General features: G+C 49.1%; 1 protein-coding gene across 1 annotated transcript in view; it reads right to left on the bottom strand.

Moving 5' to 3' along the window:
• The window catches only part of LOC121014148 (aminopeptidase O-like), a 44899-nt gene continuing 26282 nt past the window's right edge, over positions 1-18617 (bottom strand). The window contains exons 4-6 of the mRNA XM_040450178.1: positions 5649-5735; positions 3605-3749; positions 1-554 (exon numbers count right to left, since the gene is read on the bottom strand). Of these exons, the coding sequence (XP_040306112.1) occupies positions 3609-3749; positions 5649-5735 (228 nt within the window). The 3' untranslated portion in view covers positions 1-554; positions 3605-3608. The remainder of the gene's footprint in view (positions 555-3604; positions 3750-5648; positions 5736-18617) is intronic.

Here is an 18617-nt window from a genome sequence, read left to right on the forward strand (position 1 = left end):
TACAAAAATAGCAATCATGTTTTATTATGAACACATCTTGGATTCTTACCCTGCCCTTTCAGAAATAGCTAAAGAACAAGACCTAGCGATCAAGACAATCCTGTAGGATCTTTCTGAAATGACCCAGAGAAGAATACCAAATGGTGTTCACTGATCCCAGTATACAGAATCTCTGACTTCCTGGAATTTTAAAAAACATCCAGTGCAGCCATATGCTGAGAGGATCCACGCAACAAGTTCAGCAGTTTTTCTGATTTTTTTCTCAGACAGCTTTCATCGTTGGTGTGAAAGAACTGCCTTGACCTCACAGAAGAGATCCAATTCAGATTCCGTGTCTTGGGGTGGCAAGTTCAGGGCGGGGGACAAAGGCACCACGCGGTCCGTGAACTCCAGGGACAGCAGCCTCTGGAAAGAGAAGCACCAAGGCCTGGACGCTGCTGGCTGATGGCTTTAGCAGCCCCAATACCCTTCCTTTGATGTCCAGGGTCAATGCGATCCTGGTCCCACCAGGGCTAGGAGTAGATGCATGAAAAAGAATCTCGCTGTGATCTTTCCTGCAAAGGAAACAGCAATAAAATTTACAGCCTGGTAACAACGGAGAAATTCTTGTAAACCAGTACCGCTGCGTGCCTTCGCTCTCCACTTTGGAGAGAAGACTGAGAGGATGGGAGGAGACCCGCCGCACCTCACGACCCCACAGTGGGGTTCACAGCCGCACTGCTCACACACGGCTGTGAAAGCCAGCGACCGTAACCCGGGCCCCATTCTTTGCACCTGCTTCCGCAGCCTGAACCCAGCGCACAAGGAGGCAGCGTGGCCAGGGTCCCGTGAAGCGCTAACCGCGTTCTGCCTTTAGGAGCGGAAGCCCGTCCCCTCGTCCCCTGCGTGTCAACATATCACTACGATGCCACCAACATCCACACCCCAGGGCCACATACAGACGGGCGCCGCCGCTGCCGGGGGTCCAGGCGCGCGGTCTTCGGTGAGCGCAGTCCCAGCTCCGGAGCCTCCGGGCACTTACACACAGGAAGGCTTTTTGCTCTAGGGCTCGACTCCTGTTCCTGCTGAACTGAGCCAGTGTGTAAAATGAGAACTGATATCAGCTCAGTAGGCACCGGAGGGCGGGTCCAATCGACAGCCCGGAAGCAGTGCCTCAGCTGGGAGCTCCTGCGCCAGCCCGCGGGGCTGCGAACACAAAAGAGAGGTTACCATGCTCGGGAGGAGGGGGAGACCACAACCAGGGGTCTCCTCTGAAAGCAACAGCCCTACTCACATGCAACCAACTGCTGACAGTTTTGTCTGGACTTTTTGCCGGCGCATTTAGCTTTAGTTTGTATGTAAGAAGAATTTTTGCAGCTTTCAATACATTTGACCGTTCAGACAGGTGTCTAATCAGTGGACTGATATTTCCGCAGACTTTCGGTACACTCGTGCATTCACGACAGGAGAAAGTGCATCCTCGGAGCCACGCGGGTGTCGCCTCGTCCGGAGCGGCGCCCGGCGCCTGAGCGGACCACCCGGCGGCGGCCTCTGCCCCAGCAGCTCCAACTTAACTGTCCCCATCTCACCTTCTCTTCAGGTGCAGAACTTAGCCACTGTGAACAAAGCGGAAACCAGTCACTGTTCACCAATCAGCTAAGCTCTGCACCTCGTCAGAGAGGTCGTCGGCTGGGCACATTGGGGGGGGGGGCCGGCGAGCATCTTCCACAGCCGTCGGCTTCTTCCGTTTCTGGAGAAGAGCTACAAGATGAGCGTGTTCTCCGAACTGCAGAGAGAGAGAACTATGGCTTCCGGAGGAGCAGCCAAGGTCGTGGTTGCGTGGTAATCCCTGGCAATGTGATTTTAATCTGAAGTCACAAATCAGCATGCCAGGAACCCAAGCAGCCAGAGCACTCGGAGCAGCGCCGCGCCTGCTCACCGCCCGCACCGCACGCGCTGGCTTCCTCACGCACCAGGCGCCGACACCGCTCCGCCCGCTACCGCGTGGCCTTGACTTCGCCTTGTTGCGCGTTTACCTGGCGTCCCAGAGGCCCAGTGTCTTAAATCGAAAGGGCTCTGTGCAGCCTTGGAGCACAAAATTAAAAAGGCAACGAGCGGCTGCCCCTGCGGGGTTTGCCGTCTGCATCCGCGGGGCCGGCAGGTGCCGTCGTCGCTGAGGGACGGCCGAGGGGCGGGGCACGCACGGGGCCCCCACATTCACCCACAAGGGGCAGGAACGGGAAGAGTTCCCAGGAAGGAGCAGACTCGTGACCACCTCCCCGAAAACTCACGACGAGGAACGGAGAGCCATGGTGCCCACCGTGGTTCTCCACAAGCTGGAACAGGGGAGAGTGGGCCGAAGAGCCCGCCCCACTGTGTTTCAGTCTTCAAGAACCCCAAACTCTCCATGAAACCAAAAATCTAAAGAGAAATATGATCTATACTCTTACTAGAGGGGGCCCACCACAAGGGAACCCGTCCCTCTCAACTGGCCCGGCCCTGAAGGACCCGAAGCCACCAAGGAAAGGGTCTGGGTCCCGCTATACAGGACGCACAGCCATGGTAATCATTTCCACTACTCTGTTTCCTGGGAAATGTGGTTCCTGCACTCTTATGGAAAAAGAGGATCCTACTTAAAAATCCCTTTTCTCCCCTTCATATCACAGTTCTTTCAAATAACTAAGACACTAACACATGTTAGAAATGGTCTTAATATACAGCAAAACATCAGAAGCAAACAAAATCTGACACTGGGTTAAGAATATCAACATAAAATATTAATAACCATTAAGAATTCTACCTGTCGATAAGCTGTAGAACATGAAAAATGCTTGAGATCTGATGTGAAATTAAAAAAAAAGACAGAATTAGACGGGCCCCATTACATCATGTGAAACCGTGAAGAAACACTGAGAAGGTAACAAATGACAATACACCCACAGCCCCACAGCTGTACTTAACAAAGCTGCACATACCCCTGCTACGTGACTTGTGAAATGCAGAAACCCACAGTTAAACACTCCTAGAATGTACATCTAGTAGGTCAATTCCAAGACAATTAACAGGAAGCAGCTTAAATAACTTAGGACTTGCACTGCAGCGTAGACCAGGAGGAGATTCCACTCCAACGTGAGGTGAGAAATAAACCAGGCACAGCGGGGTCGAAGAGCACATGGCACACCTTGGCAGGAGGCCCTCAAGTTGGTCAGACCCCTCATGTTCTCATACAGATGGTGGGCTGGGGATGGACCCAGACGCCTGCACGGAGCTCAGGGTTCGAGGTAACCCAGCAACGTGCTCCCATTTGAGCCCTCACCAGAAGACTGGATCAGTGCTTCCACCGTCCAAACCTATTCCAAATGCTCTCCTGTGTTTTTGTCCCTACAAGTAACAAAACCTAAAGTGGCCAAAGCAGTGCCCAGGGAAGTGATTCCGCCCGGGTGGGCAGCCTCTGCTCCTGGGGCCAACCTGGCCAGCCTGGCGTGAGTTCTGCCTGCACTCCCAGGCCACCAGCCACTGAGGAGTGGAGGACCGTGGCTCAGTGCCTCCTTATTGACTCACGTGGCTCCTACGAGGAATCTCTGGTTAGAACCGAACAGTGGAGAAACGGAAGAGAGAGAATCACCTCTTCAGAATAACATCTCGGCCACCACCTGGGCTGAGGATCTGTCCATCTGCTCCTTGGTCAGCTCGAAACAGCGGCGGGCGACCTGCTGCTGCCGGGAGTCCTCGCTCACCATCAGCTCCCCGTAGAGGTAGATGCCCATGGCCTGTGGGGCACAGAGCACAGAAGGGAAAGAAATGACACGTCCACACGCACACGGTCTGCGCTGCTGGAACACACACTTGCCCGCGTGGAAACTACAAAGACCCTAGAGAAGACGGCCGAGTGGCTGTCCTGAAGCCAACAGTTTTCGATCCCTTCACTTTCTTGTTCACACTGAAGCCCCCTGGAATTCTTAACAATCAATTCCATCAACAGGACTGTGGTGGCAATCTAATCGGTGACAGAATGACGCATGAGCATTTCTCCAGGGATGACTGTGTCGGGATCACCAGGGAGAGTCAGGGAGGTCCCCACAATGCCCACCACGGAAACGTGCGTAGCTGAAAGTGGCCTCCGAGGCGTGGTGTGCGTGTCACAGGTTGCAGGACCTCTCTCAGGGAAGTACGCCCTGAGGTGCGGCTGGAGAATGAAGACCAGCACGTCACATGGCACCACGGCAGGGAAAACGTCACCCCACCCAGGGAAATATGTCCGCTGTGTCAGCCCAGCCCGACAGAGCCCCTCAACCATCCCTGCCGTGGCAGCAAACACCGCCTCTTCAGTTCCCAAAACAATGTTCTCCACACATACTTTAAATTAGAGCCACTGAAGACAGGGACACATACTGTGACAGTTAAGCCACGGCCTGACCCAAGACTTGGGGATGCTGTGAGTCATTTGGAACTGACAATGGTCCACAGACATGCACATCTGCATTTTTCCTACAGTTTTACAAACAGCCAGTTAGGTTCTGGAAGACCAAAAGAACCCTTTGGTTCTGCCTTTTCTCTGATTCCAAGCTTACTTATACCACAGGTTACATTCTGTTGGAGCAAATTAGAGGGCGGATCTCAAAAGATCCTTTTAGCACAAGATAAAAATTTGGTAGTATGGGGCTCAAAAATCCTTTCCTTAAAAAGCTGAGTTATGGTCATCCTTATTTGGCAACGGTCTTGGCTCTAAAAAGGAGTTACTTCTGGTTTTTAGAACAGACCTTAAGTTGCTCTTATATTTTGTCTTTGTTGTCTGTGTTTCCAAACACCTCTGCTCCAACTGTGCAAATGTGACATTTCTCCTAGTACAAAGTCATGTACTTTTCTTTGTGGGAAGAACGAGCCCTTACTTGCCGACTGCCCCCCATAGTCAGGCCCTATCAAAAGTCCCTTTGTTTGCCCCACCCCCACTGAAGCATGGCTCCATTCTCTCAGCCCACAGTACCCGGCGGAAAGCTCGCTCACAATGGTCACGCTAACAGCAACCAGCTGCGGTCTGCCTTCCAGCAGCTGACAGAACCCACAGAACACACATCACCATGCACGGCCGTGCAGGGCAGACGTGGGTGGTGCAGAGGACGCAAGGCAGACACCCCCCAACACGTTCATGCGCATACATGTTTCCTGCAAGCTCCTTGGAAGGTGACTGCCTTCCCCTGGTGAACAGTGAGGTGTGGCAGGGTGTGGCTGGTGCAGGTATAGACCAGACTGTCCTAGCCAGGCCGGCTCTCCCTGACTAGTCTCATGTCCACGCATACTTTAAATTAGAGCCGCTAAAGACACGAACACACACCGTGACAGCTAAGCCACAGCCTGACCTGAGATTTGGGGATGCTGTGAGGTCTGCATGTGTGTCATTTAGTAATGACAGTGGTCCACAGCTGGGTCAAACCACCAAAGCTTTTAAGAGGTGTAATGCATGCCTTAGGGGGACAAAGTGGGGGGAGACGGGGAATCAGCTCCAAAATGTGTTAGGTAAGCTCCTACCTACTTCTTAAAAATCTTTGGAAAATGCTTAAGTATTTGTGATGAAGAAGATGTTAAGAGCTGGGTCCCTGTGTTAGTAAATGCACTGGACAGTCAGGAGACAGCATTAAAAGAATTCCCATCTGCTGAAAAATGAAACTTACCTGATCCTCCTGGAGGAATCTCTCCACATCTTTGTACGCTTTTGTGTATTTATGTTTTATGATGAGTTCACACCACCGATGGCGAACCTTAAGGAAGGAGAGAAAATCCAGTAAGCAACAAGCTGGTGGCTTTCCTTAGCCCATCTTAATGACAGAATTTGTATTAGCAAAAGTTACACTCTCAAGAATATTAATGATACTTCGTTCCAAATCTCATTTTAATTTCTTCTGCAAAGAAAGGAACCATGTCCCTCACTGGAAGGCTGTCAATTTTAGGAGAGCAAAATACACGTTTTAGTTAGGTGTTTTGATGTTTTTAAGTGCAATTCTGCAAGACAAAACAGATAAATGCAAAACATAAGTGGGAAATGAAGTGCACATCCCAGCCAGGTGACTGCTCTGTCCTCCAGCGTGCAGCCAGTGAAGGTTCCCTTTAAAACCGCAACTGCTTAATTTCCTGCAATAACCAATCTGGTTCAATGCTGCTGACTGTTAACAATGAACACGGTAAATTCAGGAAGACACTGCTCTCCACATTCCCGAGAAGATGCACAGCTCACCTCTGCAGCATTTGGGGAGGGCGCCCGGGGACAGGAAGGAGAACAGGGCACTGTGCCGCAGGTCTGTGCAGCCTGCCGCCAATGAACAAGCTAAATGTGGGCGTCGTTCAGTCCAGATCCACTTGACTAAAGGTTTACCAGAACGCACTTGCCAGGAGCTCCAGCCCCTACAGACAATATGGGGGTCTAGTCCCAACACTAGCTAGCTCTGCTGATGCAGGCAGAGCCCCAGCCAGCTCTTGGCACTTCTGGCACATTCTTTAGCTGGAGTCTACCCGAATTTGGTTTTCAGAATCTAGTTGCAGGCCAATGCCTCAAAGCCCTCTCAATTATCCCCAGTGAGGAGTTCACCACTTTCTTTTCCATTCCTGGCTCAACATCAGCCATACATGGAAGTGATTACAAGCACCTAACTTCCTTCCTTCCCTCTGTTTTTCGTTGTCTTTGAAAAAAGGAGACCCTGCATAGTAATCCATTTGTGGCAATGGGATAATGTAAGCAATTTCAACATTCTGACTGGGGCCCCTGTAAATTATATCATTACCCACTGCTGGCCGGATCTCTCCTTTAATCTACTATAAATAGATTTGTACACAAACAAGTAAGTATGAAGAAACAAATCTTCTGGGAAGAATCCTTCCCCTGGGCTACAATCCTCTCCAAGACTGGGTGTTAACTCCGGGGATCTGGTGGTGCTGCTTTTTGCTTGTGGGCAGCCGAGCCCTTTGAACTTCTAAGGACAGGATGCCAATGAATTTACATCTACGAAGGAATTTCAGAGGCGAATGGAAATGAGCTAATAGCCTCAGAGCATCACAAGAAATGGGAAGAGGTTGGACTGCACTGGTCTTGGCAATCTTTCCATCTTCCACAGAATGTTCTTTCCTATACAGCCAATAGAAATGAACAGACCATGAAGGGCAGTCCCTAAAACGGTCTCACAAAAAAGACAACTGAACAGAGCTCCAAGCCAGCTCGTCCCATTACGCTAATCAGAAGCCACCAGAACCACCAGACCCCTGCTCCTACACTCTGGTTCGAGTACCACAGGCTGAGCCCTGGAGAGCACCTGACCAGCACACTTAGACGCCACCCCCGCCCCCGGGCCCCCGCCCCGTTTTCTCCCTATCACGGTAACCTAAACACCTCAGATACCGCTGGCCATATCTTGAGAGCTTGGTGAAAGTGGGGGCCAGCTCCCCAAGGTCAGAAGGACCGGCAAGTCGGTGTGGCCTGGTGGGATGCCCCCTGGGGAAGAGCAATCCCCTCTCACACCTGCACACTGGAAGGCTTGCACCAGCTTTTGGTGGGGTGATGGAGAGCTCCGTCGGCTTTCCAAGTGCTCTGACCTGACCGCCTAGGTGTGTGTGACGTGCCCACACTGTACCTCTCTGCACTCTAACACCTGGGGAGGCTATATTTTTTAGACCTGATTTTGAAATGGAGGGTTCAGCCTCTCATTTCCTCTTCCCGTGCTCTCCTCTCCCAATCTACACAGACAGAGATAACAAGGCCTAAACAAGGGCCTATTTCCTGGTAAAGACAGACCCCCCAGGCTGGCGGAAGGTGGGGTGGTCCCACCACACCGGGTGAAGGTCCAGGAGCCCCAAGTGAAGGCTCCTTCACACCAACATGAAGTCAGTATTGCCACTTCTCTTACTGTTAAAAAGGGTTTATTGTCACGATTAGTAAGAGATCTAGTCTTCTGACCCCTGAGGGCCAACATGGCATCCAGGAAGCACAGCCCAGGCTCCCCTCCCCTCCCCTCTAAGAGCAGAAAAAACAACAAGCCTTTTCTTTACAAAAGAACTCAGTGCATCTCAGTATTTCAGTGACAGGATGTTTAAAAGACATCACAGACATGCTGTGTGAGGCTAAGGGCCTGACACATTTCTTGCTTGCGCACAGGGTTTTTACCTCTCTTCGTATTTCGCTGACAAAGAAAACTCTCACTTTTTATCCCCTAAACTTGAGGACCCAATTCGCATGGCCACTTGCCACCACACGTAATGGGGGTCTTGCTGAAAAGCTGGCAGCAAAGTCACACCTATCTTAATTTTTCCTAGCAATTATTTCCATAGTGGGCACTGCCAGAATAGTCCTTCTCCAGATCACTGAGAAACTTGAACAGTCCTTGACAGAGGCTGTCACATACTCGTACTAAGTTCCTGCCCCCTCTGGAAATGGGGAAAGTGAGGTTCTCCATGCTGTGGAGCCAGAGCCAGAGAATTTCAAACAGGTCTCTGAGGAGAGAGCTGTCCATCCTGTACGTTTGCTCTTATTTCTAATTAATTAATTAGTTAATGGGGGTAGTGGTCACTTGGGACTTTTAACTTCCTCCATGAGATGAAAAATAAACATCGTGCATGTACATGACAGTGCGGGCCCAGCAGCCCTCCCACAGCACCTGTGGCTTCTCGACTCTGCTCATTTAGTTCCAATGTTGCACGTGCACACACACGCCAACACTGACCAAATTACACTTCAAAGAGTCACGTTTTATTACACCGCAGTTATGCTGATAGAGATGAAAACTTTTAATGACCTTTTGAACTAGACTCAAATTCACATCACTCCCAGTCCTGCCCCATAGGAATCACCCGAAAACCCGGAGTCAGCCAACAGGTTAGCCCCGAACACCATCAATGTGATCAGGCTGGATGGAGAAGTAGGGGGTGAGGACCACGTGGGGAGGGAAGGAAAGGCCAAGAACCTGAAGAGAATGAGAAAAGGGACAGAGCTGCCCACGGCAGCAAAGAGGGGAGTCCCAGGGACCTTGAGTGCCCGTGCCCTCTCTCTGGCTGCCTGGGACCGAGTGTGTGTGGGAGGGTACCGGAGGCCTTGTTTCCAAGGACGTGTCCATCTCCCCACCGTTGCGTTTTCAGGATGGGTCCTGGCCCACCTCCCCTAGCAGTGCCGGGACAAGCAGGCACACCCCACAATGGCCACGCAGGGGGTTCCCAGCACACACACGGAGCACTTAGCAGAGCATGTGGCACGGGACTGATGAAGGATATGGAAAAAGAGAACTTAGGTTCCTGGTTCTTCCTGAAATGTCGCAATGAAGTTGTGGTAGACAGACCTGCATATACGGTTGTGTGCCCACAAATACTTTGGTCCGATAAAAATTAGTCTGAAAATCTGCTTTCTAGAGTTCTGCTCAAAGGACACTCTGAACAGAAAAATGATGTGGATGTTTCAGTGCACAGGTGGGTTTTAAAACACATGCTAATCTGCACCAATGGAAATGGATTCCAGAAGTTTCCAGGTTTCCAAAGCCCCCACGAACAATGAGTGCACAGACATCATTGTTCTCCCCAGAGTGCCAAACAACGTGACTGGTCCTTTGGGGTTGGGTCCAGATGGGCAGGTCTTAGAATCGGGAGTTGGGGGGGCGGACAATGAAGGGTAGGTGTGCAGAAGCAGATTCATCAGACCCACTTTTGGTGACAGAGAATGAAAACCCTCCAATAATCCACATAACTGCTCCAGGATGGTGGATCCCTGAACCTCAGCAGGGACTTCTCCAAGAGGATGGGCTGTGTCTGTGACAACAGGCCTGAGCCTTGGGGGACGTGGTAGACATGTGGCCTAGGTGTCCAAACAGTCCCCTGCATGTGATGTGTATACATGTGGATATACATGCACATAGACAGAAACATGGTTCTTTGCTTAATCCTTTCCCCTACTCAGGTATTTTGTTCTTCTTTATGCTAGTTGGTACTCAATTGATTTCATGACCCACTGGGCCCTGAGTCACAGAGCCTAAGGCCCCAGGCTGGAGACCCAGGTAAGCCACTCAGCAGCTCCGTCAGCTTGGCCCTGCTCCCGGGGTGGGGGGTGGGGGGTGGGGGGTGGGGGTGGGTGGGTTGTAAGTGTGCGTCTCCTCTGGGCTATTGTGAAAATGAGGTCACCCACTGTGAGTAGCGAAGAGTCCCATATACTGTCACTTTAGCTGGAGTGCCAGTTTCTGGCTTTTACTACTTCAGAAGTTCTGTTACTTATTGAAATTATGAAATCTTGGGAGTATCATCTCCAAGGAAGTGTTTGTTAACTGGTGAAATGACAGAGCAAGGCGCCTGTGCTGAAGATAGAGAGGGCAGCCTGGATGGTGTGTGAGGGAAGGCAGGTGTGTGAGAGGGCTGGGCTCTCTCGGGTGGGCTGGGGAGGGGATTCAGGAGTCTGAGATTCCCCCTGGGAGAAGCAGCTGGGGCACCACCAGGGAGCGGCCGAGAGGCCCAGGGAAGCTGGCTCTTCAGTCCTGCCGGAAGTACACCCAAGGACCAGGCACCTGGGAGTTTCCCAAACCACCTGTGAAAACAAAACCCTTAGCTGTGCCCCAGCCCCCTGGCATTTCTGCCATTTCAAGAAAGTTATTATTACCCAAAGGGCTTGGCCAAGCTGAACTGCTTCTGCCCTGCTCCCCTGATTTCCAGCAGTGCCCAAAAATTGGCACCTGCCTCACAGGGTCATTTGTATTCCCAATCCATGTCTCAGACTCAAGGGGACAAGTCCCATGACCCAGTGGGACCTCCCTGTAATATGACCATGACCTTTGTTAGGATGTGCTAGTGCTCCCTCTCATGTAATTATTCTCTCCTGGAAACAGCAAAGAGAGATTGCTGGAGAAGAAGCCCACCCCCCAAAACCCCAATCTCTTTTCAACCTGACAATTTTCATGCATCCAGAACCAGTTTTGTATCGAACTCTGAACAAGAGTTGGCAAATTTTTCCTGTCAAGGGCCAGAGGGTGAGTGTTTCTTGGCTTTTCAAAGCCCATCTGCCATTGTACTGCCAAAGCAGCCTGGACAGTATGTAAATACATGGTGTGAGATCTGCTATCTTCAGATAAAGCTTTATTTACAAAAACAGGGTGGGCTGAGTTGGCATGGCTACATGCTACAGACTGGTCACCTGCTCTAGGATGGAAGGAAGCCCAAACCCCAGCCCCTGGAGTGAGGAAAGGTCTAAGTGTGCTGGTAAAATGTTCAACCTCCAAATCTACCTGCACCATGTCACAGAACACAGAGCTGGGAGGTCCCCGTGAGCTGGCTCAGGCCTGCTTCAGCCCGGTCCTGCCCGGAAATCTAGGATGTTCCTGAATGTGGGGCTTCTGAGTCCCATTTTGCCTGAGTTAAACTCCTTCTGAAATAGAGCGTCTCTTGAGCCGGTGGGCCCAGCACAAACGCGGATGGTTAGGCATCACGCATGGGTGAGTGACAGGACACTGAGGAAATGAGGTCTTTAGGAAGAGTGACCCCTCAACCAGCTCGCTCGTCTCCCCACACTGCCGGGGCTCCCCTCTGAATCACCACACACCCCAGATCCCATGCTTGCTAACGCTTCACAATTCCCAAGGCTCTTTTACAGCTTTTACCTAATTTTCTTTCTTTACTTACTTCAATTTGAGTGTTTTCCATGAAGCTAATTTCAAAGAACAAAAAATTCTTCTATGGGAATGCTCCCTGACAGCCTGCTTACTATCTAACAGACTAATTTTCTGAAGTGATTTTTAAACTTTTCTTAAATGTAGTTTTTCTAACTTTTATTAAAAGTGTACTCTGGGGCACCTGGGTGACTCAGTTGAGGGTCTGACTTGATTTCAGCTCAGCTCATGATCTCACGGTTCTTGGGATTGAGCCCTGTGTCGGGCTCTGTGCTGACAGTAGGAGCCTGCTTGGGATTCTCGCTCTCTGCCCTCTCTGCGCCTCTTGCACGTGCATGTTCTCTCTCCCTCTCTCAAAAAAAAAAAAGGTGTACTCTGGAACCTCCTAAAGACCAGTTTGAGAAAAGAATTTAAGTGGTTCTTCAAGCAGTCTGAACCTCTGTGTCAGGTAGGAAACACCTTTAAATTAAACAGTAAACTCTGTGGGGCCTTGCAGGCAGAGTTTGAAAAACAGAGTCTCACAGAGGAGTTACTGTGCCTGAAAAATAAATGGAATCACACAGAATGAGCAGAGACTGCTGTATATGTAAGACAAGAGATTAGTTCCAGTAACTTGGCTAATACCTTAGACTTGGCTCTGATAGCCACTGTGTCACCAACACCATACATCAGTCAAGGTCAGAGAGAGAGTCAACCATGTTGCTTCTGTCGCTGTGGTTTGGGAGCCAGGGTTTGGTTTGATGCACGTCAACATCCAAGCCTGAGCAGGCACCTATGGCTCCTGTAGGAAGCTGCTTCCCTTGCTTTATCTTTAAACGTTTAAAAATTACAAACACATTAAGTTTGCACAAATGGAGAACCCAATGAACATGAAATTCTAGCCATTCAGCCAAATTCATTTCTGATCTTAACAGCAGCATTCAACATGGATATATTATTTTGCATTTCTCCTTTTCCCTACCTGCCGCTGCTGGGTTTGCTCGCTGAGTGCAGCCTGCACACCATCACTTAAAAACAACGGCAGGGAATGCTCCCCTGCTAATGTAAAGTCTCAGTGTGTCCCAGAAAGTCCCAAAGTATGTTAAGAGACTATGGCTTTTTAACAAGCAGGCTGTGAGGGGCTAGCACACAGGAGGGGAGGGGACAAGGACTTCTGCTGTGACACTAGACGGCCCTGCTGTGGTCCCACTCTTCCCAGCACACCTGTTTGCTCTTTGGATCTTGTACATGTGCATCCCTGACCTTGCCTCTGTGGCCCAAGTTCATCAGCACTCCACCACCACTGGCCACGCGGTGTTGTGCCTCATGGAACAGGTTGCATCTCCTTGTTTGCCTGTGTATGCAGTGTACAAGCTCAGTGAGAGCAGGGGCCTGGGTGCCTTCAGGTCATCTAAAGATGACCTGAAGGCCTCATCTCAGTGCCTGGCACACAGTACACGCTTGATAAACGGTTCTGAATGAATGAATCACTATTAAAGACTCAAATGCTTCCCAGCGACTTTGGAATTATAAGGCGCAGTTGGAAGCTGTAAAACGCTGTGAAGAATACCACCCATCCTATTTATGACAGGAAGTACTCCCCTTTCTTCTCAGTCCTTTTGATTTCAAAATTGACTGTTAAAGGGGAAAAAGTCTGTCTGGGGAACATGATCTGGGAAGCCCATTAAACCTCATTTAGAGTTCCATTTTATATCTGTAAACAGAAAGACCAAGGCCCATGGCTTTTGGGAGTTAATAAGTCTAACACTGCAATAAATGAACCTGCTTTTTCCATTTGTGTCTGAAATTAGATTTAACTTTGCTTTAAAGTGGCTTTACGGCTGGTGACGGAGGCCTGCCCAGCAGCGCAACGGCAGGAAAGCCTCTGCAGTGACTCCGGGACAGACGGCATCTCCGACCAGCGTTCTGTTTGGGGCTGGGCACGCCTTGTCCGCTCTCCCTCACGAGGAAACATGGAAGATCCTTCAGCCGTGTGGCCCTCACATCAAGACCCCTAGCACTTCTCCTTTTCTCTTGAAGAGCAGAAGTCTTTACGCGATTTTTTGAAACAAAAAGAAATGAAAAGTTTCTGCACTTGATGTCACGAAGCCAGGTGGGCAGATCCCTCTGCCCAGGGTAAAGGCAACACGGGAGGCCTCAGAGGCTCTCAGCAATTTCTCGGGGCTCCTACCAACCATCCGTCACGCTCTGGTTATGTAAAACCGGTCATAACTGGTTACAGCCAAATACAACTTATGCTGAGGCAACTTGCAAAACAGAGATCCTTCAGACGGCTGTGGGGACCCCCACACTGGACACATCCACAGAGAGTGACAGGGAGGATAAATGTATGGCAGACACCAAGGATTATAAAGGAGGCAGCCCTATTCAGAGTTCTCTTGGGCAAGTTCTAACCCTTCTTGCTTCTCCTGTGGATATACTATTTACCTTAATGAGCAAATTACTATATTATTTATATAACATATAAATAATAAACATACACATAAATGATATATAAATAATATTTTATATTTATGTATTATAAATTATATTATTTCTCAGAGCTGTTATTAAAAACAACTCAAGAGCCCAACTGGGGAAGGCTGTTTCAGCAAAGGGCACTACTATGGGTCTCTTTTTAAAAAAAATTTTTTTTACATTTATTTGTTTTTGAGAAACAGAGTGAGACAAAGCGTGAGTGGGGGAGGGGCAGAGAGAGAAGAAGACACAGAATCCAAAGCAAGGCTCCAGGCTCTGAGCAAGCAGTCAGCACAGAGCCTGATGTGGGGCTGGAACCCACCAACTGTGAGATCATGACCTGAGCCGAAGTCAGAAGCTCAACTGACTGAGCCACCCAGGTGCCCCCAGGGTCTCTTCTTGAGGGAACTACCTGGTGTCCTGACAGCAGGGCTGGGGCAGGGCCGGCTCTGGCCTACTGCTTCCCGGATGGCAGGCTCCGCCTGTGCTCAGCATGGTGGGCTGCTTCTCCCTACAGAGGGGTGAGATGGTTGGTCTACCGAACATGGGTCCACGTGGTTCAAGGCTGCAGTGCAGCAACATGCAGACAAAGTAGCTTAGAAGAACCAGTTACAATGCCACCCCATAAGGTTTAGCTGATCTTTAAATTTCACACACACACACAAACACATGCCATCATTTGCATATAAACGAGGACTCTTAAATTTTTAAACAATTTAAATCCAATATCATCTTCTTTGCCATCAGGTACGGGCACAAACATTCGCACGTGAGAGGCACACGCTGCCAGGAAACTGTGTGGGGTCCACAGAACACTGCCCCCTGCCTGCAGCAGCTGTCCTGGGGAAGGCTCCCTGCACACACACCCCCAGGAGAGGCTGTGTTCTGTGTGTGGTGCATAGGTACTGACAGCTCAAAGGCTACTAACCCAACCTCAACTCCTGATGTTCCATGGAACTAGAGAGCAAGGAAAGTGTCCAGGCAAGGCACTGGAGGGAAGAAAAGCGATCTGGAAAGTGGCAAAAGTGAGTCCTCTATTTTAGGGCACTTATGGGACACTTTATGTGTGAACATGGCTCATTTTATAGTTGTGGGGGAAAAAAAGGGCAGTGTTCACAGACAATACAGTGCTTTTTTGGTGTGTATTTCAGCACAGAAATACAAAAATATGTAAACTACTGGAGGTATAAAGAGCCCAGAAGAACGAACAAAACCCCCCAGTGATTTCACTCATGAGCCCTTTAAAGACAAAATCGACAAGAGCTGTAGCTGGGTGTTGGGCTCTACCAAAAGAGCATTAGGGCAATGTTATCTGTAACCCCAGAAAATGTGTTCATCTCTGCATCTTGCTGAGAAAATCTGTACAGATTGGGGGTGGAGAGGTATATAGCAAGATTAGATGATGCCCCTTAAAGTTTCCATACCACAAGACCTGCTGCTGAGCACCAAATGGCCAAAAACAAAGAACAGGAAGAGACCAGGAACTTTTCTAATCAAGTCTGGCTGAGCCTATGGCTAACCACCCCTCTATTAAATGTTCCTTTCCTTTTTGTTGTATTTACAGATAAATTATAAATAGTATGAACTGATGTTAAGTGTTTATTTAAATGGTCCTTAGAAGAAAAACTGAGACTATGCCATTAAGTGGCTCACTTTTTCCTTTATCTTCATCATTTAATACATATTTCAGCAGCCCCAACATACTGTAACAATTCAAGGTAAATAAAACACAATCCCTGCCTTCAGAAACAAAAAGGAATATTCATCTAAAAAATAAAAGTCTTTCAACTCTGTCACTTTAGATCACTTTTTGAAAAGTTCCTTTATCACACTATAGCAGGGGAAACTAGTCATTGCAAGATTTCCCCAGGAAAATTCTAGCGGCACTGAACTGAATAATCAAGAAAACTCCAAGAAAGAAAGACCTAGAGAGATCTTCCTGACTTGGAAGGAAATATTCTAAAACATTGTTTCATAAACCAAATACAACAAAGAAAAAAATATAACTAAAGAATTATATAAGAGCTCTGTTCTTTCCCACATCATAAAAGGCACAAAGTTTAAAGACAGGAATATATCTAAAGCAACTAAAGAAAATTACCCTGATCTCTTTTTTCAACTTGTGCCCCACCCAACTCTGAAAACTAGAAAAGGAAATATGATGCTGTGTCAAAGGGGCAGCTGAGTGCCCCCCACAAACACGGTCTTGGCTTTTTAAAAAGTGGGTATTATTTCACACTATTTATAGCTCACATCCTAAAGTTTGGGTGCATTAGCAGTTGACCTCTTGATTTGCAACCTGAGCTTAACCACATCAAGGGGCCACCAAGCCAGACCCCTTGTCCCTGCAAAAAAACTGTGACAAAAAGCCCAATGCTGGATATGGCAGATGCCAACCTGCCTTTCTGGAAGCTCCCGCCCCATATCTTACCCTGGTAAACCATCTCACTAATTATTACCACACCATTCTCACTCTCCATAATGGTCTCTTCTTTCATGTTTAATCCCAAAACTGCCTCGTGGGGCTCTGGGCCAGGATGGTGCCTCTTGACAATGCTGGTTGAGGACCTGGAGACGTCATGGGGTACGTGTACAGCAGAGCAGCCTCTGGGAGGGAGGGAGGGAGGGAGGGAGGGAGGGAGGGAAGGAAGGGTGTCACTGCAGGCGTGTCTGGGGCATGCTGAGCCCCGGCACTGGTCCTGCCCAGTGTCCCTGCACCATGCAGCTCTCACATGGCACCAGGACTACGGGGCCAGATGTCAGCAAGGCCACAGCATCTGCCTTCGTGCTGCTTAGATTGTGTGTGGAGCCAGAGCAGAAGGAGGCATGGAGTTCAGTGGACTGCATTTTAACAAATGCAACCGACAGAGCAGCCTGAGGCGGCAACAAGACCTAAGTGATCACATCTAATCTCTCCTCTAAACTGTTCTGTGTGGAAAACAAAATAGGAGTGCTTTATTTATTTTGTAGCTGGAATACTGTGGGAAAGCAAGCATTTAATACAGAGCTGGGAGCTCTGCATGACAGGAAACAGACCGGAACACCCTGCAGAAGAAGATGGTAACCTTGAATGGAAGGAATATTAGCATTAAAAGGAATGGGCAGAGTCACAACTATGGATCAATTTCAGAATTCAGAGATATAACACCTTACACTAAAGTTTTATTCTCTGCCCTTTTATAACATGTCAAGGTCTCCGAACCATGAAATTCTCTCAATTCATAGAAACTATGTTTTGGGCCTAAACGAAATCAGAAATGGGCACCAGAGCTGTCAGACCCTTGCATCCCTGGAATTATCCTGTCTACCTCTGGACTTCAAAGAGAGCCTGTCGTGTTTTCTGTTCAAGCAAATGAAAAATTCTCTTAGTAACGATGTATGCAAATACGTGCCCTCCCTGCATAGGCAAAGCCCACCATGGGAGAGGGTTCAAGGGCTCTTCATCGGGAAAGAGAGGAAAGGCAGCGGTGTGGGAAAGGCCTGCAAGGTTGGATGTTTTTCCATTTGCAATCAACCTTGAACGTGTCCTTTTCAGAGCAGAGCCCACGGATGCTGGCAGGGCTTTTTCTGCACACTAGTGGTAAAACAGGTTTGCCCTTCTTTGCTAATCTGTTTCCTCGGCTTTATTTGCTACTACTACTTTAGTCATAAGTTCCTTCTTTTTCTTCCCTGTAAGAGATTTTGTTTTCACCTCTCCCAAGGTTACACTGTTTGGAGCCTCATGAGTACGATGACTCAGGATGGCCCTTACACGTTGTTAACGATCTTTCTAGCTCCTCCATGTTGTGTTGTAACCACTCATCAGACGCTTTATTAGATGAGAGGAAAAAATTGCCTTTTGTGAATCAGTTGGGGCTATAGAGATGGGGTTCTTAAATGGGGTGACTCTGCCCCCCAGGAGACACTTGGGTATGTCTGGAGACATTTCTGACTGCCAGATCAGGGGTGGGTGGGCAGCACACCTGGTAGCATGTGAAGGCCAAGGATGCTAAAGTTCCTGCAATGCCCCGGCCACCCCACCAGTCCAAAAGGTTGGCAAACCGTGATTCAGAGCCAGTTCTCCCCGGCATCGTACCCCACAAGCCCACCACACCCCCAGATCAAGAATTCTGTGACCAGATGCTTAGGGGCTCCCAGCAGTTAGGTAGCCTATGCTTCTTTTCTCTCTTTCTCCCTGACAGATTAAAGGAAGGAGAGAATACAAAGGTTGTCCAAGCTAAATAGCATAACTTGACCACTTCACAACAAATGAGAGACTGTGAGTCTTACATGAACACACATTACGTTAAAGCCATGGATGCTCACAGACGTTTTCTCACAGCATGTTGCTGACGGTCCCATGAAGAAGGGGTCATGGCTCTACTTTAATCCTGAGAAGGTGGAGGCACAGGATCGTCGTCCACAGTCCGCAGGGCGGAAGCAGGGGAGCTGGTGAGGACCCCGACATCACCTCATCCGGCATTTTTCAAACTGTGGCTGGCACCCATTTGGTGGGTCATAAACTAAGTTTACGGCATCACAATGCACGTTTTAAAAGAGAACAAAATAGGAAATTATAATAGACAA

This window comes from Herpailurus yagouaroundi, unplaced genomic scaffold (assembly GCF_014898765.1).
Source record: "Herpailurus yagouaroundi ecotype Mexico unplaced genomic scaffold, PumYag 201, whole genome shotgun sequence".
NCBI lineage: Eukaryota > Metazoa > Chordata > Mammalia > Carnivora > Felidae > Herpailurus > Herpailurus yagouaroundi.